This window comes from Peromyscus leucopus, chromosome 2 (assembly GCF_004664715.2).
Source record: "Peromyscus leucopus breed LL Stock chromosome 2, UCI_PerLeu_2.1, whole genome shotgun sequence".
NCBI classification, from domain to species: domain Eukaryota; kingdom Metazoa; phylum Chordata; class Mammalia; order Rodentia; family Cricetidae; genus Peromyscus; species Peromyscus leucopus.
In genome coordinates this window covers 129,037,321-129,064,571 of record NC_051064.1, presented here as the reverse complement: position 1 = coordinate 129,064,571, position 27,251 = coordinate 129,037,321, and the positions used below count along the sequence as shown (strand labels likewise).

General features: G+C 47.8%; 1 protein-coding gene across 1 annotated transcript in view; it reads right to left on the bottom strand.

Annotated features, from left to right (window-relative positions):
- Positions 1–27,251, bottom strand: part of Csmd2 (CUB and Sushi multiple domains 2) — a 568,711-nt gene that overhangs the window by 181,805 nt on the left and 359,655 nt on the right. Inside the window, 4 exon segments of the mRNA XM_037203342.1 lie at positions 525–663; positions 8,929–9,123; positions 11,821–11,928; positions 11,931–12,146. Coding sequence (XP_037059237.1) covers positions 525–663; positions 8,929–9,123; positions 11,821–11,928; positions 11,931–12,146 — 658 coding nt within the window.

Below are 27,251 nucleotides of genomic sequence, written 5' to 3'. Positions count from 1 at the left end.
TGGAGCACCGCATGCTGCCTGTGCCAACCTTCACCGGACAGTGTGCAGACCATGAATTTCACACCACTGATGCTCCATCTGGAGGAAGTCTCGGCTCATACCTGGGAAGCTACTTTCCCAAGGGGCTTAAGCAGAGCCTGGGAGTGGGGCACTTGAGCAGGATTTAGGACTGAGATTGGGGAGCACTCCTTCCCATGCTGAGGCTATGTGGCCTGCAAATGCCATGTGTCTTCAGCTTCTAATGGTGTCTCCTTGCCATCTCTTTTTAAGGGCATAGTAGACAGAGGGCTCCAGGGGCCCAGGCGATCACTCACTTCCCTTGTCCTCCCCAGCCAGACTCCCAGTACACCAACCAGACCGAAGTGTAAAGCTAGTGAGCCCTGTCCCCACACAAGGCAGTCACTCCCATGTCCTCCCCCTCCCCGCTGATGTTTTAGTATTACTGCCACGTTCCTTCCCCCAACTCTGTCACAGGGTAGACATCATCCTGACACCCTCCTCCCCGAGGCTGTGGTGGGCAGCACCTGTCGAACGTAATTTTGATGGGGTATCCAGGCTGAGCCTCTATCACCCAGGCACAGCTCAAGGCGTCCTTGTAGAAGCCAGGCCAGCCTGGAGAGAGGATGGTCCCGCTGGGCGAAGTCAGGTGACCACCACAGGGAGCTGGGGGACAGAGGGAGAAAAGCGGATTTGTTAAGAGACAAATGAACGAACAAATAAACAAAAACCCTCTCTATAAAACGTGTCAGCCAACAAGGACTTGTTTTGTTTTTTATGGAAAATTACATAAAGCCTGAACTGTGAGGTTTGCCGACTGGGACCCTTATAGATGTGACCGGTGACATCATTTGCAGGTTTATAAAAGGCCTAAAGGGAAAGACTGAAAATTCTTTCAGCGAAGTCTGTTTGTCATTCCAGTGGGGCTAATATTTGGGTCACGCTGCCTTTTTCTTTGTTCCCTGCTCAATTGTCAGGCCTGAGGCAGAGGCATCAGCTCAGTGCACTTCTTCCCATCAACACTGGGGAGACAGTGGCTAGACTTGGGGTCAGCTCAGGGCAGTGCTGTGTCTCGCCACACTATGAGTACCATATTATTTGCCTGCTCCAACAGGGATGCCCAGTATTCAGCATAGCGCCTGACACACAACTATAGCTCAAGGTTGTTCGGTGATGGGTAAAAGAATGGCCACAAGGATGGATGGATGCAGTCCGGGGCAGGTGACTCTTCAGGCCACCGGCTGGTTCATCCCACCCTCTGGCTGGCTTCGATCTCATGAAGCATGCCATTGCCTCCTGCCTAGGCTCCTTCCCATGATTCCTTCTTCCAGACACACTGCCCTAGCCTCCAGCCTGTGCGATGGTCATCAGAGCGACTCCATCACTCTTCCTTCAGGAAACATGGTGGCAGACTGTCATGCTACGTCACGAGGCTGCGTTGGCCAATAGGATAAGAGCATAAGTGATGCCTGTCTTATCCATGTGGACATGTTGAAAGCATGTGGCTTGCCAAGGTTCCTCTTCTTGTTTCTGTGACTGTGAAAACAGCCGTCACGATGGAAACCCACCTGGAGTCATCTAAGCGGCTGCTTAATTTTACCCCCTTCCTTTCTTCCCTCCCTCCCTTTCTATCTCTCCCCTCCCCACCACACACCCTTCCCTTTTAGATACAGGGGTCTCATGTAGCCCAGAATGGCCTCAAACTCACTATGTAGCCAAGGATGACTCTGATTCTGCCTCCATCTCCAGAGTGCTGGGGGAACAGATAAGCACCCCCACATCTAGCTTATGTGGGGCTGGGGATCAAATGCAGGGATTTGCACATGCTAGGCAAGCGTTATACTAGCTGAGGTGCATCCTCAGCCCAGGGATTCTTCTCCTAAACATACTGTATTTTATGGGTTTAAGTGTCTGGCCAGCCTGTCTGTCAGCGCACAATGTGTGTACCTAGTGCCGAACAAGCCAGAAGACAGGGTCAGATCTCCTAGAACTAGAGTTACAGGTGGTTGTGAGCAGCTGTGTGGAAGTCGGGACTTGAACCTGGGTCCTCTGGAACAGCAACCAGTGCTCTTAACTGCTGAGCCATCTCTCTAGCCCCAGCCCAGACATTCTTAATAGAAAAAGTACATTAGGATTTTAACACAAAAGGTAACAACAGTAATGACAACAGGAAAAGGTGTCAATACTTCTTGATGACTTACTCACTGGGTTGCTTTACTATGTCATCCAAACGCATGTTAATAAAGTTGTTATCCCAATTTTACAAAGGAGGTAACGAAGGCCAAGCAGGTTAAGACCCTCGATAAAGGACATTAAGCTAATGAAGTCAGAGCTGAGATTTAACCTGCAGACCTCTGTCTCCAAATCCTGCTGCAGCACAGAGCACACCATGGTCCTACAGTCAGCAATGAGCTGGAGGGTACCCAGCGCTTGCCAGGTGTCGGGGCTTAACGTGGATTATCCTCGTGAAAACTGCGGAGCAACAAGGCGCATATGTTACTACCCTCATTCTATAGGAGGGGATGATTGCTCTGATTTCTGCGAGTGGAGGCTTAGAGAAACCAAGCAATTAGATGGCGTCTATATAAAACACCGAGAACTAAATCACACATGTGTATTATCGCTTCTGTAAATCTGGTTTTCCAAACCTTTCCATCATCTCAAAGAATCATTTCCTGCATCGCATGTTTGAGAACTCAGAGGTGGGGAGGATGTGCCTGCTTCTGTGCCCCGGAGGTCTCAAGCAGACACTGAGTTTTGGCTCACATTCATTCCAGGCCCTGCCTCTCTGGCTGCTGGATGTTGACCTCCTTGTTCAAGTTCCGGGAAGCCACAGACCAAAGGCAGTGTTTCGTGCCCTGGCTGCAGACGAGTAAATATAGCCCTCTCTCAAATCTCCAGGGGGGAATTTATTTCCTTCTTTGCCTGGCCCCCCATGTTCCGGTTTCTCTCTTCCACTATACTGCTTTAGATGGCTAATCTCTTCTTGTGCACACATGATGGCCAACTGACCTCGCTATTCAATCCTGCGTTCTGTTACTTGCATATTCCAGAGTGGCCCATGACTGGCAGGATCTAGAGAGGAGTAGTCCTAGGTGCAGTGTCTCTTTAACAGTCCAACTTCTGAACATCACTTAGAGAAATAGCATCATACTTCCTTTATGGTTCATCGGAGTGAGCACTAATACTTTAATACTAATTTAACATTTAAAGAATCTATTGTTGTTTTTCACTAAATGCATGCAGTGTGTCTCTGTGAGCATGTGAGTGCAGATGTCCTGCGTTCTATTAATCTAAAGAAGAGGAAATATGAAAGTTAAATTAGGGGCTGGAGAGATGGCTCGGTGGCTAAGAGTGGGAGCTGATCTTGCAGAGGACCTGAGGTCAGTTTCCAGCACCCCCAGGGTAGGGGGCGGCCCAGTTTGCGGTCACCTGCAGCTCCAGCTTCAGTGGATCTAACACCTTACTGGCCTCTACAGGTTCCTGCACACATAAACACATGACCACATACAGACATGCATATGCACGCACACATAAGTAAAAATAAAACTTTAAAAAGTTATATTAGTATCACAGTGTTAGTACCCATGCGGATGAGCAATTGGTGAACAGGTAAATCAGGAATATGGAGCATCTTCCCCATGGGTAGAAGGGATATATACTCAGAGCTTTACTTTCCTTAAATGTACATCGTTTTTGACAGCTTTAACTCTGGAACTACATAATCACTTTGCATAATTAAAATGATAATTGATGTACAATTTCTAAAAACTTAAACCAAATACAATACTATATTGCACATTTATGAATAAGAACCTAAAGAGATTTTAAAAGACAGCAATTTGATATCCCATCTCTGTGAGGAAATAATGATAGAATTGGGGGAATAATGGTGATGATGGTGATGATGATGATGAGGACGATGAAGAAGACAGTTTTGGTAAGCATGTTATTGTCGGCAGCACTGTCTTTACTATCCTGAGAGTGCTGGATATGCATCACAACACGTGAAGTCAGGATGGTGCTGTGTGGGATTTGCACTTTTGAGCGTGAGTAAAAAGACAGGTGAATAGGGTGTCAAGGAAGACAAGGTAAAAAGATAAAAGCTTCTTCATCTGAAATGAAATGAACCTGCATGCATTTTCTTCGATAAAATATTTCTCAGCTGTGTTCATTGAAAAGGCTTACAAGCACGGGGTGAGTCAATAGTAATAAGCACCCTTAGTATTCAGCTTCTAAACATCCATTTGCACTAAAAGGTGCCTTAGAGAAAGAGATGCTAGGTCAGGGGTGGAAAACGTCCAAGAAGAGGCTGGGCCATCATCAAAGGGCTCCAGCTAGCCAGGAGGACAATGTGGACATCACTCAGAATGAGAACTGTAAACAGACAAGATAAATGTATATCCATTGACCTCTAATGATGTTTAAAACGATCCAACTTAGGAAGATGTTAGGGAGTCCATTCATTAATATGCAAATAATAAAAATTTGTGAAATAACTGTCTCTATGATCTTTCCATTTTGAACTATATCTTAGCATAAGATATGTTTCCTTCAAGTATGCCAGCTCATAAAAAGATGGAACAATGAAGTGTTACCATTCTGCAGCCTCCAGTCTGGGATCATAGACAGCTCCTACTGTCCCAAAAGAGAGGCAATAGGACATTATGTGCCTTTGATGGAGACACAAAGCCCCGTCTATTACATGGTCTGTCAATTAAAAAAATGAAAAGGGAATCTGAGTCTGATTAAGTGTCTAGATCTTAGTGCCAATTAAAGAAATACAAGAGAGAAGGGGTCATGTAAACTCAGGGGAGTGATCTGTAGAATTCAGAGTTCAAAGGGCTGGGGGATGGCTCAGTCAGTAGAGTGGTTGCTTTGTAAGTATGAGGACCTGAGTTCAAGCCCCAGCACACATGCCAAAAAATGGGTGCATTATTGGGACTCTGCTGGCCAGCTAACCCAGCCTGACTGGTAAGCTGCAGGTCCTAGTAAGAGATTCTGTCCAGCAAAACAGGTAGGCAGCTCTTGAGAAATAATATCTGACCTCTGGTGCATGAGAGACTCTCAGTGAGAGACTGTCTGAACAAACAAAAACAATGGCAAAAAAAAAAAACCCAAGGTAGATGGCTCCTGAGGCACACATGAGACTGTCCTCTTGTTTCCATGTGTGCATGTGAACATGCACACACACACACACACACACACACACACACACACACACACATGAACTCACAACCATGCATGCACACACATGTGCACCCTCACACTCTTATACATACATGCATTCTCTCTCTCTCTCTCTCTCATACACACACACACATGCACGCGCGCACACACACACACATACACCCATGCACACACACCTGCACACACCTTCTCATACACAGACAAATTCAGAGTGCAAGTGATGTCTTGTTATGAATGATTCAGTTTAAAAAAGAAACCCCAGGAGGCAGAAATAGATTCCCAGAGATTAAGAAATGACTTGAGACCTGTCAGTCCGTCCCAATGCATGAACTAGAGAGTCACTTTAACACTCTTACACAGGTGCTCTTTTCTTTGTTAGAGATAATCATAGCAGACTTTTCTTAGGGATGCAACATCATTCTGGAAGCTCATCCCAGAGCAGCATGGTGGTGCCTAGGGAACAAGTAGGCACACAACCCAAGCATTGCTGGCTAAGGACTGGTACTGGAGGCTGAAAGGGAAGAGAGGGTCCTCACTTGATTAGGTGGTAAAGGCTCTGTAACAGGACAGAGGAGAGCTCCTGGACCTAACCCACTGCCTGGCACACAGGGGATGCCCGACATACATCCACGAAGGGATGAAATACTAGCTGTAAGCCAAGCTACTTGGACAGGAGGACCCTGCATTCAAGGCCCAGCTTTTGACATGGGTGCTGGGGATCCGAACTCAGGTCCTGCTTATGTGGCAAGCAGTCTACTGCTCGGGCCTCTCCCCAGCCACTGCTCCAAATCTTAAACAGTTTTCTCGTGGGGAATGAGCTTTACTTATTTTTAACTTAAAAAAAAATTACGCATGGACATGGTTTGAAACTTTGAGGAGAGTCTCTTTAAAAGACTGCAGTATTGGCTGGGCGGTGGTGGCACACGCCTTTAATCCCAGCACTCGGGAACAGAGCCAGGCAGATCTCTGTGCGTTTGAGGCCAGCCTGGGCTACCAAGTGAGTTCCAGGAAAGGCGCAAAGCTACACAGAGAAACTCCATCTCGAAAAACCCCAAAAAAAAAAAAAAAAAATTGAAAAAAGACTGCAATATGAAAGTACTCACTGATCTCCCCCCCCCCCCCCGTTGTAATTCAGTGAGCCTGAATGTTTTCCTAAGTCCAGTTTGAGAGCCTTTGTTTTTAACGGGGACTTTAATTACCTCCATTGTCGTAACTGATACATTTGTCTAAGTACTGTCATTTCTTTATGCTTTCAGTTTCTGAGACTTGTCTTTGGCGACAGGCAATATGCTTCCTTTTGTTTTAATTTTCTACTGGGATGTGAAAAGTAGAAAACCTGCTTTTTGTTCTCGGCGGGAATACTTTGAAGTCTTTCATGAAGACGTTTGATATTACCATCTCTGCAGTGATATCATCCCCAAAGGGCAGCCCAGAATCCGGGTGTGAATTCTGGCGCTAGTGCTTACAGGCTGGGGCGCTGCTGGGCAGGTGACTCGTCTTCCTGGGCATCGGTGGGGACAATAACTACAGCTGCTTCCTGGGGCTGGTGCTAGCCTATGATGACGTGACACTTGCCCCACACCTGTCACAGAGGGGCACGGCGATTTGGTTCTTCCTCGAAAGACAGACGATGAAGAGATGAACGTGCAGGACATCCGGGAAGCAGCCCCCTGCACCTGGAAACCTTGCTTAGGACACCTCTGACTTCCAACACCCACAACCACAAACGCTGCTCTTGGCCACACCCAGCCTAGCCACTCAGGTGCGGCCCATGGCTGCTTCTGAGTGGCAGCGAGAGAGTGGAGCCGAGAGAGACCTTAGGGTCCACGAGGTTGAAAATATTCCCTCTCCGGTCCTTTAAGAAAACCTCTGTCCACTCCTGCCTTCAAACTGCAGGTGACGATCTTCCGCCTTTCCAAATTTAGAAGCCATTTCCTTCTTGCCCTGTTACAGTCTCTCCAGACTGGAGTGGCTCTCAGAATATATTAAAGGAGTGCCTGAAAGACCATTAGTGTCTTCATTTAATTGTCCACCAGGTGGGGATACTTAATTTAAAAAACACATACAGGAAAAATCGAGACGAAGACGCTGGTCGGGAGGCTGGGGCTCACCAGGCCCAGACGAAAGGAGGGCGCAGTGGTGAGCATGGGGTCCTGGGCCCTGGCTCGCTCCGGCTCGAAGGTTTTTAACTTTACTGTTCTCTGACATACAACCTTTTCCCCCAAAGGGCAGTCACTCCTGGTCTGATTGGCCTGATGAAGAAATGGTCAAAATCAAGTTCGAATGATCCTAACCTCCACAGCTACTGAGTGTTCTCTGTCTGCCAGCCCTGCGTGCAACAACTCAGTGGGGAGTTCCCAAATCACCTGCGTTTCAGGGGTGGGGCAACTGAGGCACAGAGAGGCCGTGTGGCTTCCCCACTGTGACCTTGGCTGTAAGGTGGAGAGAGTAAGTCTGCCAGTGACACATTTCTCATGGGGGGGGGCAGGTTAAGACTTTATTCATTCATTCATTCATTCATTCATTCATTCATTCAACAAGCAGCATTGACTGAGTGTTGGCCAAGTGTTGGACACTCTGCAGGTGTAAGACTGTGAGCCAGGGCGGTGTCCTACTTCAGGGAGCTCACATACAATGGGAGCACAGCAAATACTAAGGGGTGCTTGCTTTATGCCTACGGAGACCCTTGAAAGATGGCTATCTTTTATCATCCACCCATCTCTTTTCTGTTTTTCAGTTGATGGGTGGAGAAGTGGCTTATCCAGTGGCCTCTGGATGGTCCTTCCTATCTCACCCACCTGTCGGCTGGGTGGCAAAGCCCCCTCAAAGGCCCTCCCCTCCTTATCCTCCTGGGACCTCTCACTTGTGGGGTGGGGTCTGGGTCGAAGGTAGGTCTCCATCCTTTGTCTATCACAGAGATGAGAGGGAACAGGTTTCTACTCTCGAAACCATAGCCCCTGCCTGTCCAAACAGCACAGCTGCCTTTAACGTACCGTTGGGACATGTAACATCTGTCTATTGAGAGTCTCACAGAGCACTGATCTGTGTCAAGCCTTGTGCTTGGTACACAGATTTGTTATGAGCCCTGTCCTCAGGAGGCATAACACAGATTACTGCGTTTGAAATCTGCTGTCTGCTGGACCAAATGCTTGTCTAGGAAGTTTCAAAACTGCCCTGAGACACACGGCAGGGCTGGGCAGATGCTGTAATGAGCCGGGCACTTGCTGAGAGCCACGTGTCTTCCAGTTGGCCTGTTCTGCATCACCTGGAGAGTGACCATGGGATATCAAGGCAGCATTTAAGGGGCACAGCTGTTGGAGCAGGGAGAGGCCAGAAATGATAGGAATGAACATATGCAGGAAAGGACAACAGGCAGCCTTGAGAGGGTAAACTCAGAGTGCTGGCATCCCTGCGTGTGGGACTGCAGGATCATCGGGACAGGAACTAGAAACCCAGGTTCTCACAGCTGTCGTATTGTGAGCTCTGAGCTGAAAGAAGACACACTTTGGTGGTTGATATGCCAGAAGGAGTTTTTTCCAGTTTATTGTCTGGTCACAATTCAAATTCCCAGGCAAAACATACCCATCAGGTCTCCCACCCCAGTATGACGGCAAGGAGAGGCCCTGGGTCACTGAGGAGAAGACGGATGGATGCAGAGATGGACCACAGAGGTTGGAGGCACTCACTCCCTCTCCTCAGCCCGCAGGCTGACAGCCGCTGTCCCAGCCCGTGGGTACTCACCTTCACAGCGCAGCACAGCGCTGTTCCACACCACGCTGCCCTCCTTCAGAACGCAGGTGATGGTCTCAGAGCCTTGCGTGCCGAGAAAGCCTTCATCACACAGGAAGGAGATGGAGCTTCCCAGCTGCAGACTGTCACCAAACCGCTTGCCATTAACTGGAACGCCAGGATCTGGGCACTCATTATGTCGGAAGGCTGGGGGGAAAGCAGAGGGGAGGGGGACCCAGGCCATGATTAGATTGGGTTGACACACAGATGGACAGCCAAAGAAAAATGAGCTGCCCAGAGCCTCAGATCTCCATGGCTTCCTCAAGAACTTGGCATGCTGGAAGGGACGCTAGGTGTCCCAGAACCTGGGAACCTGTGGTTATGACAGACAGAATCCACTGGCCGCAAAACAGGCACATATTAAACTTGATCTTCAGCCTGTCTGAGCACTGCATTCTAAGGGATGCTGACAGATCAGGCCGTGAGCTGTGTTCCTCATGGTAGCTAATTGTATCATGTCAAAATTCTATCATGGAGATATGATTATCCTACTTTACCAGAGGGGAAACTGAGGTTCCACTCAGCTAAAGTGGCAGATCTATCTCTTCAGTGTCAAATCCATTCCATGCTTCCGATGGTTAAGGGATCACGGACACTGCAGGGGAGCTGGCTCCCAGTCCTGTGGCACTAATGGACACCACACATCATAAAGTGGGTGCCCTGGAATTAGCCCTGTCGGAAGCCATTGCCTTTATGTCCTTGCCTCATGCCAGGGTTGCTTCTCCTTCTGCCAGGCAATTGATAATGTGGTGAGTGAGCCGAGGAAAAGAGACGGGACCCTGTGAGTGATACTGAACCTTGGCTCTTATCAATATGTGGTCCTGGGCCACCTTTGCCATGTATGATAGGTCAGCTTCCTGACCTATAAAATGGATAATGCACATCTCTTGCAGGGTCATTCGGGGTCATTCTGCAAGTTGATAAGAACATGATGGAGGAGGGTTTGGTGATAGATAGCGTGGATTTCTTGAGCATGAGTCCCCATCCTCCAAGTGATTCCCCTCTCCTTTCCCCGCACGATAGGATACCCTTTCCTCCACCTCTACCAAGAACATTCCAGGTCTTCCTCCACCAGATGATGCCTGGGAAGCTAGACTCATATCTGCCTCACTGTGTGAAGGATGGCAAACAGGCTCCATCACGGCATGTGAGTGTACCATTTTGAAGTCTAGTTTCCAGGCCTCAGACATCAAGACTGTTGATTTAACACAAGCAGGGCTGAATCTCTACACCCTCCTCTGCGAAACACAAGGGTCCAGGTCAATCTAGACGTAGTCTCCCACTTGTCTTCACTAGGAACGAGGACCATGAAGTTGACACTGAGAGCTGAGATCAGTGGAGCTTGGGGCTTGGAAGTCAAAACCCTACCAGTCACATATATGTACACATGCACAGACATGTATGCATACATCTCTGCATGCATGCGTACACACCTCTACAGCAATGATTTGGTGCTGTTTCTAACATCGGAGAGCATGCAAAGGCATGGGAAGATGAGTAACGTATGTGCTCCTTTTTAGAGCTCATGGCCTCGTGGTAAATGGGTTTGAGGACAGAGAAGCTAAAGGTCAGTGCTGGGCCAGCATGCAGGGGAGATAGATAGAGAGAGAGAGGGGAGAGAGAGACAGAGAGAGAGAGACAGAGAAAGACAGAGACATACAGAGACAGAGAGAGACACACACACAGAGAGAGAGAGAGTCCTCTACTTCTGTCCCTAAGTCCTTGGGACAGGAACTTCCTGGTGAAATGGGGTATCCCAGGGGTGTTGATTGTTTCCTGTGAGTCTGCTGCCCTGGATTGGGTGGGGAGATGAACAGGGCTTTAGCTTGGGTTACAAGTGGTCTATCCCATGGCATCTACATTTAAAGGGTGGGTGAGACAAGGAACAAGGCTTCTGTGACAAGGGTGGGAGCTGGGGTTGGGAGGAAGATGGTCTGTCAGAATGCAGGAGATGGACGAGCAACTGCAGAGCATTTTGTGTGTGTGTGTGTTTGTGCGCGCGCACGCGTGTATGTACAGGAGCCTGAGTCAGAGCCTACATTGCCCATCCTGTGGAAAGAAGCTGTTAACGGCTCAGCAGGCCAGCTTCAGTCCCGCTCAACTCCCAGTCATGGCCAAGTTCACCAGGTTTATGGCTTCCTGTGGCCTCATAACGGATTGTTGCTCCCTGGAAGCTTGCTGTTCCCAGGTCTTGCCTACTTCCCATGTCCACTGAATCCAGGAGACCAAGAAATCAGGAGGAAAAAAAAAAAAAAGGAAACAACAACCCACTGCTGAGCTCCAGGTTGGGCTACAGGCTCAGGATGGAGACGGATGGTGACAACTTCCATACTGGCCATGAGAGGGACTGTGAGAAATGACTTAGGAGTGGCTGCGATAAGCCTCTGGGAAAAGCCATGGAAACACAGCTCAAGGCCATTGCTTCTGCTTAGATTATGGGGATGGGACTTGGGCAAGGCCGAATGTAGAATGGCCGTGGTCAATAGGAAGCAGCACTTGGGGATACAGGAGTGGGGAGCTGAGGAGAGAACCCAAGGGCCTTTCTTCCCTAGAGCCTCCCTTTTCTAGGGAAAATCTAGGCTTCTTTATACCCTATGAGATATCTGTGGAAACAGACGCTTACAGGCTGGGACATCTCAGAAACGAGCAGCTGGCCTGGCAGACAGCTCTATGCTTCTTCCCAGGGGCTGGGAGCTGCAGCAGCAAGTGTCTGACCCAGCAGCAAGGCACGCGTTGGAGCTAGCTCACTGCACTCATGACCCTCCATGGGGTCACGCCTTCGGTCCCTCGCCCAGGAGAAGCTCAGGGGTATGTAGAGTCAACTGTGACAGAGGGAACACTTACTGGTGAAGGTGATGTTGAAGCCTCTCTTCCCTGTGGAGTGGTCGGTCTGGAACTCTAGACGGGCCACGTGGCCGCTGCTGGTGATGGAGGAGGGGAGCTGATTTCCGAGAAGGTGCCAAGAACTGGGGCCTCCGCGGTGGCTCCATCTTTGATGACTAGGAAATCGAACTGAGGCTCCACATCAATGTCATTGAAGGCCAGATGGATGCGGCTCTCGGGCCGGGCCAGGATAAGCCAGACGCAGTGGAGATGGTTGCCGTAGTCCTCAGGGTAGTTGGGAGACAGGACGATTCCAGAGGGGCTGGTGAAGTTGAAGAAACAGGAAACTGAAAGGGAAGAGCAGTGGAGGTCAGGAGGTATCCCCCATATTTTGCAGGGGTCTCTGAGGGCTGGCATCGGGAGCATTTTCTTAGTCTTTAGAGAAGTAGAAAGAATGAACGACACCAGGGTTGGGCTGGACTGGCTGAGCTCAAGGCTGTGAGTGGGAGGCATGCTCGCTTCCGTGCTGGGTATAGCATTGAAGAGTCCCTTTGGCAAAAGGCAGATATAGCAGAGGATTTTTTTTTTAAATTAGTCTTTCTCCCTTCAATATGTCCACCCTAGGCAGCTTTCGCTGCCCTTGGTCCCTTGTGCTGGGGAAAAAACTGCCATTCAAGCAGACTTGAAGAGGCATAGACTTGACCCTTCTCAGCCTGGTTTGTAGTAGGAGAGAGGACATGGCTTACTGATAGAGGGGTGACAATCTCCCAATAGAGAGGGCATGTCCACCTCTTCCCTCTAAATACCTTTGCTAGGAGAAGATTCATGTCACATCCACAAGGATTCCAACCCCTTCAAACTAGAGCCACACTAGGCTGATGATGCCATATTTCAGAGGCCAAAGCTTTTGCAGAACAGGGTCGGGACCCGTGACGGGGTCTACACGCTCTGCTCACTCCCTGTCGTCTCTCCCCACCCTACTCTTTAGGATCCACTCTGATGGAAGTCTTGGGCCATCCTCACGCCACTTCCTAACAGACCCCACAAGGAGGTTTAGGGAGAACACGGCAATGCATGGAAAAGCAAACCAACGTGCTAAACCAGAACTTAAAAGGAAAATGGCAAGGTGGAGAGAAAAAAGAACTGCAGTAGCCATGATAAGGGGAACATTTCATTATTGAGTAGAAGTTTTTCCATTACTCTAGGAGTGTCCCCAAGTCAGGCAAAGAGTACACTCAGAGGATTTAGATGAGAAATTAGAATTATTGTGCAAATGTAGTGCACACCACTAGGGAAGGCATAAAGAAAAAAAAAAACCATTAAAAAATCAACATTGATGAGGTTGTATAGGAGCTCACGCATGCAATCACTGTGCACTGCCAACTAAAGACGCCATCTTTTTGGGAGGGAGTGTATGATCTCTTAGGAGTCACAGACCACGCCACACTCCAACTCTGTAATCTCTAGGAATTAATTCAAAAGAAAGAGACACGGGGACAAAGATGTTGATAGTGACATAATTCTATCACAGAGGAAAAATGCCAACCACCTATATGTCAGCCCAATAAAGGGAAGTAAATTATAGTCTTTAATGTGGCGCGGTGCGAAGGTAATCATTAAAGTGATAAATACGACCCTGTGGAAAGAGTGCTAACTATCATTTTAAGTAAAATAGGGGGTCATAAAATTATACGTGTACTTTTGATGATAGCTATTAAATGCTTGTTTATATATGGGTAAAGATTGGACAAGAGGCCCCCAAATAAAAACTGTATTAGGGTTGTAGGTTTCTGGGTGACTTCTTTCCAAATGAAATTACATTTAATTTTTTTGTGGCTGCAGGAATGCTGCAGGCTCACTGTAAACAAACAACTCCAAAGAGGTGAAAATGAACACAAGCCACTGAGTAAGTCCCTGTTTTAGCACTGACATTTATCCACGGTGTTAATGATACTGATACTTAGGGAGCTTGGGAAGTGGCTCAGTTGGTGAGCGAGTCTCGCGAGGACCCCAGTTCCATCTCTACCACCCATATGAAAAGCTGGGGGTAGTGCTGTGTGTTTGGAGGTGAAGATCTTCTGGGGTTTGCTGACCAACCCGCCAAGCCTGATCAGTGAGCTCCAGGTCCCAGGGGGAGACCCTGCCTCAAATAACAAGGTGAATGGCACCTGAGGAATGATACCAGAGCTTAGCCGCTGGCCTCTACACATATATGCACATGTGCACGTATGCACGTACACCCACACATACCCACAAACCCATGCACCGCTACACAGATACCAACATGCACACACACTCCCGCATATACACACACCAATAATACTGATGCTCGGATGAATCTACTTGAGTTACTAATTAGAATCAAGCCAAGATGAAAAATAAAATCAAGTTTGCTAAATTTGAAAGACAACAAACACGCAGAGGAAGCCCTGAGTCCTGTGTGGGGTGTCAGGCTGGTTCTGCCTGCCCAACCCACGTCCTTTTCGGAAAGAAGTATGTCTTTTCCAGCCTCTACTGGAAACATTCCCATTCAATTCAGCAAAAGGGGCCTGGACCCTAAGATCCAGCCAGTTCATCCTTGCGATCACATTATTGCTTAAGTATAGAAAGAATCTGTGCCGGGGGAGAGAAGGGCATAAAAATGCTTTCAGGCAGTGCAAGATAAAGTTGATGGTGGTGATTATTATATATTATTGAACATTTGCTAAGTATAGACACTGTTCTAAGCACTTCCATCAAAGACTCAATTTAGCCATCACAGTAACACCACAGGGTGGGTACTGTTACTACCCTCATTTAAAACTGAAGCCACCGAGTCACAGAGAGGGTCAGCAGCTGGCCACGGCCACAGTAGCCCATGAATGGCAGGGCCAACCTTCAGCTGAAGCGTTCTGACTCCAGGAATGAAACTCATAGCCACCCCTTTAAACTCTCTCCCACCTATGAATCAAAGAATGTTCACGGGGTCTGAGTCTGCCAGCGGAGTCCTTGAGGAAGGTCCTCACATCTGCAGGAGATCTATCTGTCTACCCGAGGCATGACGTTAGCACTGAATTAGGCTAAACAGGGGATGTCCACACACAGCCATGCTGTCTCCAGATTTGGGTGCGTTCAGAAGGAGCACCATACAAATGATATCCAAAGGTAACAACCTTTGAGACAGACAGGAGACAGTCACATGGTCTGTTAAAGAAGTCTAAGATGGGCTGAAGAAAAAAACAAAACAAAACAAAAAAACCAACAAAAAAAACCCCAAACCAAAACAACAACAACAAAAAATCCCAAGCCATAATTTCTGACAAAAGATGAGTTGGGGCCCAGGAAGCATGTGTATAAACAGACTTGCTGTGGGAATTTAATTCCCAGCACCCGAGCCTGGCATCACCACGCTTTGGTCTTTCTATGCAAAGGCACTCTTTTGCCTTGTTTCTCCATGGTGCTGGGAAGTGAACTCAGGACCCCTCACATGCTAGGCAGACATTCAACCACCAAGCTACATCTCTAGCCCTCAGGGGAACCGTCTGGGACCCCGGCAGCTGTTACATAGGACAGCTTAGCTTACCTTGCCAATCATTTTGACACTTGTCAGTGCATTATAGACTTTCTCTCTTCACTCCAATACACAGCCCCAGAAGATGTTTCTCAGAGCAGAAATCTTGCCCCCTTGATTCTTTTAACTTCTAATGGCTCTCATAGCATCTGGCACACAGTAGGCACTCAACTAACACTTACTGAATTGAATCAATGAGCTCATACACCTGAGAAGACGGTGACATCAGGACATCCGCCTCACAAGACCATCCAGTTCCCAAACTCAGGCAACTGGATTGATTGGCCAATCCCAGGAACCCAGGGAAAAATAGTGTGGAGTGACCCTCAAGCATTTCTCTGAGACAGGGTACAAATGAGGACCCAAGTAACGCAGGGTGCAATCTATCTGAACTGTTAGAGCCAAGATAACAGAAAGCTGCTTTCAGATGTCAAGGGTTTCAGGAATGTAATATTCACATAAATATCATAAAAATGCCACTTGGAGGTTTTTTCCCCATGCAATGAAGAAATGAATCAAAGTGAAGAATTCAAGTACTTGCAAGGCGTGGTTCATAACAAATAAAAAGTCAGCAAAGAACAAATACAGTAATGAATCTGGCAACTGCTATGAAGGTGGTTGTAAAATGGAACATGAATGTAACAAATGTTCCTTGGAAGAGAACACATACAATATCATTCCAGTCAGAGCCCTTGGGTAAAATATTTCAGATTCTACTGATACCATGGGGAAAGGTGGAATGCAGAGAGATGCTAATTTCCTCATCTTGCAAGAAAGTCTGTTTTATAGTTTCTGTGGTTAATTAGAGAAATATAGGTTAGAGCATGTATTTAAAGATGTTAAGTGTAATTAGTAATAGAATATGAAGTAGCTTATCTTCAAAATTACCGAAAGGGGAGAAAGCAAAAGCAGTCAATTTAGAAAGAAAAAAAAAAGTGGAATTCAAAGGAAAAACCACAGATGTTTTAAAGAGAGAAAATGCAAAGCAGCCTGCTTTAAAAGGAAGACAAAATGTAATTTGTAACAACAAATGTGGACAGGTTTACCTGCTAGTAAGACCAATCCCTCAACTGGGGATGAAACACACAGCTAATTCAACGGGACCCTGAGCAGTGACAGGACAGGAAGGACTGCCCAGCCTTTAGCCTGGAAGAGGGTTCTGGTTCACCCAGTGCTTGGGTCCCCAAAGACCGCTTTCAGTTGGCTGAAGGAGCCCAGACATGAGGGCGATCTTCAATAGCAGCCTGGGTTTTAAAGTCCCTGGGGCTGGAGGAAGGGCTCCATGGGTAAACCGCCTGCCAAGCAAGCAAGCGGGGAGACGGAGCTGAGATCCCAGCATCCCGAGACAAGCCAGGCCCAGCAGGTGCCAGGGGTGGGGGTGGGGCGGATCCCTGACGCCCACTGGCCCGGCCAGCCCAGTCAAATCAAGGAACTTAAGGTCCAGGGAGAGGTGTTGTCTCAAAAATAAGGCGGAAAGTGGTTGAGGAAGACACCTGACGTTGACCTCTGGCCTCTATGAATGTGTACCTGCACACATCCATGTACACACAGCACACACACACACACACACACACACACACACACACACACACACAGCTTTAAATTTAACACTCAGCTCTCGGCTGTTATGTTACTCCTGGCTCCTGATCCTTCTTTAAGGTCAAGAGCCTTCTGGAGAGCTCCCAAGACATTTCTCCTCACACTCTGAAAGAGACAGGGCTGATTAACTGACACTATTAGAGCAAGAATATGGCCTTTCAAAGCTCTGTCTTTCAGCTTTAAAGATGACCCATGCCTGTCCCAGGGACAGCAGGCAGAGGAAGTGTTCTCTGCTCCACAGAGCTCTACCCTTCTGGCTCTGGAATAGCAGCACACCTCCGTTACATTATCAGCGAATGGGTGGAGCTGGTTTCTCAGGGTCCTGGAAGAGGACAAGTACCGAAAAAGAGCTGGATGGCATCGTCTCCAGCAGCCACCCATCTTAGAAGAGGGAGAGACGGGGACCCTCCGCCACCACGGAGTGGTTGCCAGGTTTGGTTTGAGAACCTCGTCCTGGAGCAAAGCTTTATGTCACAGCGCTCTCACAAGGTCTCGACTCGAGAAATAAGAATGGAAGGAAACTCATTAACAACTAGGTCTTTAATTACTGTACATAATCAGAATTTCATATTGATCTTGAGTGGGAAATATGAGAGGCTTGCTAGAAAATTCACCGTGCTTTCCTTCTGGTGTCCTTCTGCTGGCTTCGCTGTTTTCAAAATGCCAATTAAAATGGATGGCTGATAAAGCCAAGGTTGCCTTCAGTAATCCTGACAAAGACTTAAAGGCCAAAGATGATATTTACAGCACGGGTGGGAGGATTCCAGAATGAAGACATGTCAGTTACGATTTTGTGTGCCCCCAAGGCACTGATAGAGACACAATAAAATATCTAAATCCGAGGACCAAAAAAAAAAAAAAAAAAAGAAAGATTCCACAGGTATAATGATGCGTGTGTATTAGATGATGCTCTGTGGCCTTTAAACAAAACCTTTTTGTGTATTTGAAACAGGGTCTCACATATGCCAAGCTGGCCTTGAACTCCCTACACAGCCAAAGATGACCCTGAACTTCTGACCCTCCTGCCTGCATTGGGAGGCGTGTGCAACCATGCTTCGTTTCATTTGTTTTTCTGATATGTGGCCTTGCTCTGTAGCCCTACTTGGTCTAGTACTTGCTATGCAGCTCAGGTTTGTCTAAAACACACGGTGATCCTCCTGCCTCAGCTTGCTAACGCTTCACACAAGCTTGTGCCCGATGTCTCCTTGAAAAATGACCTTTCTTGATGCCCACAGAATATGGAAAACATGGACCTCATATTAGACTGCAAGGCTCGTTCCGCAAATTCAGCCACGCAACAAAACCTACTGTTTTGTTTGCAGGGAGGCAAATGTCACCGAGGCTAAGGACTTGTCTGTGCATCCTCTTGGCTGCTACGCTATCCATAGGACAGTGAGTGACATTCAGCAGACGCTCCATTACTCCATCCAAATTCAAAACTCAAGTTCAATGGGAGCAACTCAGAAGCCACTGCATAGACAAGTGTAGAGCTTGGAAGAAAGGCCCGGTGACATTTACCTCTGTTCTCTGATAACGCCATGAAGTCAACAAGGAGAGAGGAATGAAAAAAGGCCCACTTTCTTGGAGCCTTCAAATAAGCTTCTGAGTTCAAAGGGGAAAGAAGAATTGAGCTGCCAATACCAATGCCTCTGTGCTGCTGCTGCTGGCCCAATGCTGAAGGGAGGTGGTGGCTTTCACAGTCTTGCCCATGAGTGAATAACAAAGAAATAAGAAGGAAGTGAATGTTTCCATTGAAAGAGTTACAAAGAGAAAAAGTAAACAGAATTATAGGGAGAAGGGAGAATAAATGCAGAAGAGTTAAGAGTGGGGAGAAATGGCTGGTTTCTGAAAAGACAAAAAAAATATTCTGGCTGATCTACTTAAAAAGCAGAGTGTAGTCTATATGTTCGTATGGGTCCATACTAGCATGTGTGCATGTGTGCACATGCACCACACACACACACACACACACACACACACACACACACGTTTAAATACATAGAAAGTGAAAGAAGAGGCTCTAATAAAATTAAGGTGATAATCTAATCACAAGAGATAGTATTCAACGTATTAATAAATGCACAGCTGTGACACAATGATGTGGGATCTCGCAGGCAAATTTGAATAACCAAAATGAATATGAAGGAAAGATCTGGAGGAGTGTGGGAACTGCTTAGTGGGTGGGGCAATTTCAAGGCCGGTGCTTCACAGTGTCAGACACATTAGTCATATCCGAGCAGTTTAAACTGACCCTGATAAAACGATTCCCATGACAATGTAGGGGGGGATGCATATGTTCATTCCCGCCTCCTCACACAAGCCAGATGCAGAGTGTCCGCAGTTCACACTCAGCCCAGGAACACAACCCTGGTCCAGATAATAAAATACAAGCCCCTCACCCCCAACACACACACACACACACACACACACACACACACACACACACACACACACACGCATGCAGGTACAAATCAGAGAAACAATACTCCAGTTTAGAAAGAGGTGACGTTGTCAAGGCCACAGTTATCCTGTATTATAGTATAAGGTGAACTCAATTCCAGGTAAGATCTACACGGATTATTTATTCTGGAACTTATAAAAATGTTTCGCCTGTTAGAATAAACATCAAAGTAGCCAGGCTCTCTGAGACCAGCACTGGTGGCATATGAGGTGCTAGTTGGCATTTCAAGAGTGTCGTCACCTCACTAAGAGTGTCCTTAACAGCAGTTGCTGAGGGGGGAAATGTTAGGAATAATCCCATTTTACAGACACATAAGCTGAGGCTGAGAGCACAAGTAGCCTGCTCATACTCACACAGCCTTCATGAATGGGGCTGGAACAATGAACTCTGTCATGACACCCGATTTCTCCCAGTGGTGGGGAAGGCTTGCCATGGCAGACACTGAATTTAATGCATTAATACTTGTTATAAAGTCACAATAAAAAAACCCTGAATGAGTTCATTACAAATCCAAGAACGATGTAACTGGGTAAAGGAAGTCCACAAATAGAGTGTAGGAATGGAGCCTGCAACCAGGGGGGTTTCAGGAAGACTAGATGCCAAGACAAACGGCTAACCAGTTGTTTTGACAGCGGGTCCATATCTCACTCTGTGCATCACGGTAACACTAGAAGAAACTATAAGAAGACCCTGCTCGCAGGTGTGGGTGTTGAGGAAGATGATTTTGTTATCCTGAGATGAGATGCCTGAGAAAACAAGGCAGAGGGGTCAGGCTGTGTCTGTTCAGAGGCAAATAATACAAGGAAGATTTGCGTGAGTTCCGAGATGGGAGAGCAATTTCTGAACCTTATTCCAACGTCAGAAATCATGAGAAACAATTACTTCATATGGAAGAAACGGGAAACTTTCGCATTTCAAAAATGACTATAAACAAAAGCTAAATGGTGGGGAACAAATGGAGGGAAAAATCCATGTGTTATCACAGCCAGGCACTCCCTCCACTTCGTATACAAAGAACTGCAAGTCAATAAAAGAGATTTGAAACAGAAATACTGGCCAAGGAAATTAAAAGGCAGCTCACAAAAGAATAAAGCCAGCCAACGAAGAGATAGAAAAATGTACATTATCATAGAAAACAAAAATGCTAACTCCCAGGTGTTGCACCAACACACGAGAACACAGCACGGAACTCTGCAGGAAAAATAAGAAGCGCCGGTGGGGCCGAGGTATGTAGCTACGAGCGAGCGAAAAAGGAGAAACAGAGTGCATGCATACAGGCAAGAAGGCTTCCAGGAGGTGGAATATTTTACTTCTTTGAGACAGTCTTGTGTAGATCAGGCTGGCTTCAAATTTAGCATTTACCAGGGGATTGCCCTGACTTTCTGATCTTCTGTTTCCACCTCCTCAGTCCTGGAATTCCAAACCTGCACCATCATACATTTTATGTGGTGCTGGGGACTGAACCCAGCATGTCATGCATGCTGGGCAATCGCCCTTCAGAGCCATGTTCCCAGGCCCTAGAGAGGCATTGTTTTATTCATTTTTTGTTAGTGACACTAAATGTAATTGAAGGTCTTGAAATCTTAAGCCTCAACATAGGTCTGTTAAATCTTTTTTTTTTTTTTTTTTTTTTGGTTTTTCAAGACAGGGTTTCTCTGTGGAGCTTTGCGCCTTTCCTGGAACTCGCTTTGGAGACCAGGCTGGCCTCGAACTCACAGAGATCCGCCTGCCTCTGCCTCCCGAGTGCTGGGATTAAAGGCGTGCACCACCACCGCCCGGCCCTGTTAAATCTTTTTTATCTTAATTTTTAAATCTTTTTTATCTTAATTTTTAATTACGTACGTACGTACATACGTACGTACGTGTGTGTGTGTGTGTGTGTGTGTGTGTGTGTGTGTGTGTGGTATGTGCATGCATGCAGGTGTGCACAGAGTCCAGAGAGGTTGGATCCCCTGGAGCTGGAGTTACAGGTGGTCGTGAACCACCTGATGTGGATGCTGGTAACTGGACTTGGGACCTCTACAAGAGCAGATGCAATCGAAACTGCTGAGCCCTCTCTCCAGCCTCCGAATCCTTTTCTTGGAGTATAATCTATAGCGGTGTTTTGATGAGAAAAATGCTGGATCATTTCAAGCAAAAGAAGGGAAGGATGGAGACGGGGCCGGGGGAGGGGGGGATGCCATGGGGCTGTAACCTTGGTGTCTTTAGCATTCGAAGTTGAGTGTGTTGTCTGGGAGGCAGAAGGCAAGGTCATCCTCAAGGACATTGTGAGGGCTGGGGTGGGTTTAGGGAGCGGAGACCGCTCACGGCAGTTCCCACAATCCAGTGGAGAACACAGATGGATTGCTGGGCACTGCTGCAGACCTGACTGAAGTTGGTCACTGTGAACTTACAGCAATGCCAATTTCCATGCTTGGGCGGTTTTCTGCAGCCATGCTCACCAGAGCACAAGTGGACCCGTCAAAGCCTTCCTGCTTTTCAAGCCCAAGGCTTAAAAACTCTCCTGTCTTTTGCCTTATTCTGACATGTGTGTGTGCATATATACATATACATGTGTATATGTATATGTATATGTATATATATATATATATATATATATATATATATATATGACTTTATTTCATTTTTAAAGAGAAAGCCTCGTGTAGCCTTGGCCTGGAACTTGCTATGTAGCCAAGGATGATCTTGAATTGATTCCTCTTCCTCCACCTCCTTCGTGCAGGTACCCACAACGTTTCCTGGTTTATGTGGTACTGGGGATTGAACCCAGGACCTCACATATTCTAGGCAAATACTCTACCAACCGAGCAACACCCCCAGTAGCCAGTGTTTTCTAATGGACCCCTCAAGTTTTCTTGATACCATTTCTGGTGTTGGAGCTTGCTGAAAGTTACCATCCAACTTTGTTAGCTCTAAAGAAGCTGTTCGAGGCCAGTCCGCTGTCGGGGCTCATCTTTATCCTAAGACCGACTTCAGTCTTTGTTTCCTCTGAGAGTACCAGGGATGCCTTCTAGAAATACACACTGCCAGAGAAGCCGCCCTGAGAGATGGACAGTACTGGCTATTTCCTGAGTACATGGGGTGTCCCATCCATGCATACTTGCCAGAATCTTACTCTAAAGTCACAGATTGTACTCAAGATTTTCTATTTGCTTTTTTCAGTCCAAGCCTTACTGCTCAGCTAGGCAGTGTTTGGACACTGGTGTCTAGACTCATGGAGCTGTTTCTCCCCTTGTTTCTGAAACACTGCCTGTCAGCTGTCGACTCCACACACTCCAGATCTGACTTCTCCTCTGACTTCTCCATCCGACTGCTCCTTCCGACTAGCTGGGAAGTTTCTTCTTCCCCCGACTCTGGTACCTTGCAATGCTCAGGGTTAATGGTCTATTATGGGAATTCTGTCACCAGTCCAATAGCCAACTGAAAGGAGCATCAGGGTCAAAGAGGTGAGGTTTTTCTTTGGGACCCAAGTATAGACAGGACCGAGAAATGTGCGGACTTTTTGGAAGAAGGGACACATGGCCAACGTGAGCATCAGAGCAGCTGGTGACCCGGTTCGGATTCCCCATTCTGTCTTGTGAAAATTGTGCATGGATTTTGCTTGTTGATAAAGGGTAAAGTAATCTTTTTACTTCCTTTACCATCTGTCACCCAATGTGGGGTAGAGCTGCTGTGTTCATGACTCCTAACCTATCCCTCTCTCACAAGATGTGGTCTCTGCGATGCCTCTACTGAGCTTGAGTTTCAGTGGAGTGGTGGCCCCTGCTGAATGCCACTCACTCACCGTCCTACGGGCTGGCTTAGCAGCTACAAAGATGCATTATCAAGTCCTTATCCGCAGTGACAGTTACCTCCTAACAGGGGACAAAAACCCCAGGACTGGGCAAAGGGGAAAAGGAGGAAAGGAATGAAGGAAGCAGTTTTCAGTGGGGGGACTGAGGTGGCCTGTCTGAGGTGGTGGCCTTTGAACCGTGGCCTGATGCTAAGGAGCCAGACATCCCCAGGAAGATTGTTCTGTTAGAAAGAACTGTAGGTACAAAGGCCTGAGGGCAGAGGGATTGAGCATGGCATATGTGAGGGACAGGGGACTCCAGCAGTGTAGTTAGTGGAAAGGGGACATGTGGTGAGCTGCAGAGAGGATGAAAAAGGACTGAAGGGTCATAGGAAGGGGTCTGGACTGTATTACAGGGACCGAAGGAAATATGCCCCAAAGTAGACTCCTGGTTCTCCCAGATGTAAAGACTTAAAAGATCTCTGGAATCGGGAAATGCTCAGACTCACGCTGCAGCCGGCAGACACACTCCTACCTGCCTGTTTCCCGTCTCTACCAGCCAGAACCGCATTTGTTACCATTCTCCAAATCCTCCTCCAGGCCTTACCTCTGTGAATGACAACTCCAGGGGCCCAAGTGAAACACACTAGTGCCTTCTCCCTTAGGCCACAGCCCACTGGTTCTCAACCTGCGGGTCACGACCCCTTGGGGTCGAATGGCCCTTTCATAGGGGTCGCATATCAGATAGTATGCACATCAGATATTTACATTCTGATTCATAACAGTAGCAAAATTACAGTTATGGAGTAGCAATGAAGATAATGTTATGGCTGGGGGGTCACCACCACCTGAGAACCTGTATTAAAGGGTCACGGCATTGGGAAGGTTGAGGACCACTGTCCCAGCCCATCAGTGACTTTCTCTAGTTGCTTCGCTGCAGCAACTCATGTACCTGCCACATCTCTATCACACCCGCAGAGTTCAAGCCCCCTCCCCACGCTACACTTCTCCACTCTCACACTTCAGACCTTGCTCCCTCTGCAATCCATCCTCCACGCTGGCGCCGTCTGGACGGTCAGTTTTGTACACCACAAACCCTGTTCTCTTCCATACTTGTTTGGAGCGCTCTAAAGACTCCCTGCTGCCTAGAGGATGAAGTCTAGACTCTTCAAAGGGCACAAGACTCACAACGATGAAAAGCCAAACACTTTGATCTTTATCCTCCTGCCTGAGTGAGCCCCACATTCCAGATAGACCTCAGAACTGGCAGCTCCACAAATGTGCAATGCTCACCCTCTGTCTGCTTTTTTTTTTCCTCCAGGCTATTTTAATTTTCTAGAACGTTCTTTTTCTCTTGTTCACCTGTAGAACGATTAAGCATCAGTTCCAGAGAGCAATGTGGGTCCTGTCCACTCCACATTTACCTTTCCTAACCGTAGCCATGGCGTCTATCGATCAGGCTCACCAACCCCATGCCTATGACATCCATAGCTACAACTCCAGCAGGTGGAGGGCTAAAGAGTCAAATCCTGCTCTCATGGGCCCCAGATGGCCCAGTATCTCCCAAACCAAGTCCACTCCCACTTCTACCACGATGTCTCCATCTATACCATGACACCCACAGCAACATCACTAACAGTCACGGTAAAGAAAACAGGAGTCGAGACTTCCGACCCATCCGCAGTACGGTTATCACTGGGGAGACAATGGTGGCCAAGACACACCCGGTTCTGTGCCATTTCTTCCCTGACCCCCACTCTACATTCTGATGGACAATACCCTCTTTTCTACTGTAACTGACCGTGGCTTGGGCCTGTGATGGATTTTAGAACGTGGAATTGTACATGAACATGACCCAGGCATTTCCAAACAGAGGCTCTCAATGCTTGGGGGAGGGGTTGGAGTGGGGTTGGGGAGTTGGCTCTGTCCCCTGATTACCTCCTGCTGTGAGAGCAACATACTCTGCATAGGCTGGTCCCTGAATGAGATGCCACACAGGGCCCAGCAGAGCCCGAGTTCACGTACAGGCCTCATGGACCTTGAGACGCTGACTATGGCGTGATCTGGTGACTTGAGGACTGATGATGTCACAGATAAAGCTGACTGCTGTACTTCTGGAAGGCGGTCTGGAGAGAGTAAACGGTCATGGAGTGCTCTTCTGGGAGAGCCGGCTAGAGAAGGCCTTTGGGAGGGCACGGATAAGGAACAGTGAGAAGGGGCCAGTGTTGGGAGGGTCATTCAAGCAAAAAGAAGTTGAGGTAGGAAAGTGTTTTGAGGGGAAGAGGGGTGTGGTGTAAAGGAGGAAGGGGGAAGGGGTCATTACATATGGGTTCCTGGCCCCCTTCTTGCTCAGGATATCCCTTGGCATCCAAATTGCCTGCTTGGCGTGGAGTCTGTTGAGTCACGGCTAGGGTGGCCGTGCGTTGCTCAGACCCGGAAACTTGAAAAAAGTGAAAGGGGGATACCTAGAACAAAAGGTTCTGGGATTTCTTCTAAGCAAACAGGGCTATGCAGTCATGCCACTCTCAATCCCTTTCACCCCAGGCGCCAGTTACCCTTCATCCTGTGGCAGTAGCGTTCTGGTCCATGTTCCTCACTCACCACTCACTTGCAGCCCTACATTGAAGCTTTCCAGTCGGTCTGGCAATTAGGTTCTCACCCCTTAATAATGGCAGCTTGTTCCTTTGAGACTGGCCAGGTTCTGGTTGTCAGACGTTTGTCCCTTATCAGCACCACCACTAGGGTATGACCTGGGGTTATCCTGAAGGTGGCCGTGGGGTGGGTGGGCTGGGGGTAGCTTCTTGTCACATCTGCACAATCAAACCCACCCAGCCAGTCCTGATGCTTACCCTAGTCTCCAGCTGCCCAGCATGGCCAGCCTCCCAACTCCACTATTCCCAGCTTTTCAGATGCTGCCTGAGGCTTTGTGTTACTAGCTAATAGGACAAATTCCGGCAGCCTGTGAGAGAAAGCATGGAGACGGTCCCTTGATCAGTATGCCTGGCTAAGTAGCTGAGTCTGAGTTTGGGGGCTCAGTTTGTAGCTTGAAAGCAGACTGCAAATTCTTTGGTGAATTACACGGAGCTGGTCACAGCTACCCTCGGAAGGTGGGGCAGGTGTGAGTCCTAAATGATTTGGATGTCAGTTTTCCTGTGGATGAACTGGGAGGAGAGGAATGCATTTTACGACAACTGGATCTGTTTTCAAATGTATAAAAAACTGTTCAGTGACTTCTAAGCTGCAGCTTTGTCGCAAAGACTCAGTACACCGGGGCTTGGGCTACAAAGGGCAGACTATGCCTGGTGCTTAGGGGATAGATTCAGTTTCTGGAGTGTGGTTCAGGTCTGCGGCTCAAGGCAGGGTCTTCCCTCACACTTCCACTCAGCATCTCTAGTGGTTCAACCAAGACTGTTCAGGCAAGGCAGTAAGAGACATAGGCCTCCTATGCTCCCTGTAATCAAGCCAGATGCCAGAACCCAGGATTTTCACTCTCCTCCATGGGTGGACAGGTCAATCGAGATCTAGACGATTCCAGATGAACCCACTTACATGGACGGTGTACCCTTTGGTTAGCACCTATGATGTGAGGGATGCTCTGTCGGCTTCACTGGGGTGATAGACTACATAACCTGAACTGAAGGGATGTGTACTCTGAGTCTAGATTCTCCCGTGGGATTCTGAGGAACTGAGATAACATGATACAAAATATGGTACCCAAATGACTCAGTTTTTCCATGTCCCCGCAATGGCTGCTTACAAGTATTTCTCACTCCCACGAGGTCCACAGCTACCTGTGCCCAGCCTTCTAGAACTCTGAGTGACTCTCAGAGGTTTCTATCTTTGTCACATGGGCAGGTGCCAGCTGCCCTTCTGGGGTCCCTCCAGAGTTAGCTTTAGTTCCTATTATCTTGAGAAGGCAGGCCTAGGATCAGCTGAGGAGAAAAATACCAATCTATCCAAGAGTAGATGCTATCTCCTGAACTCAGAGGAACTCAAGAAAGGGTGTGGCTCCATCTCCAACAGCTCAAATGGTGCCGTAATCCCAGGCTCCTGTGGCTTTGAGGCCTTCA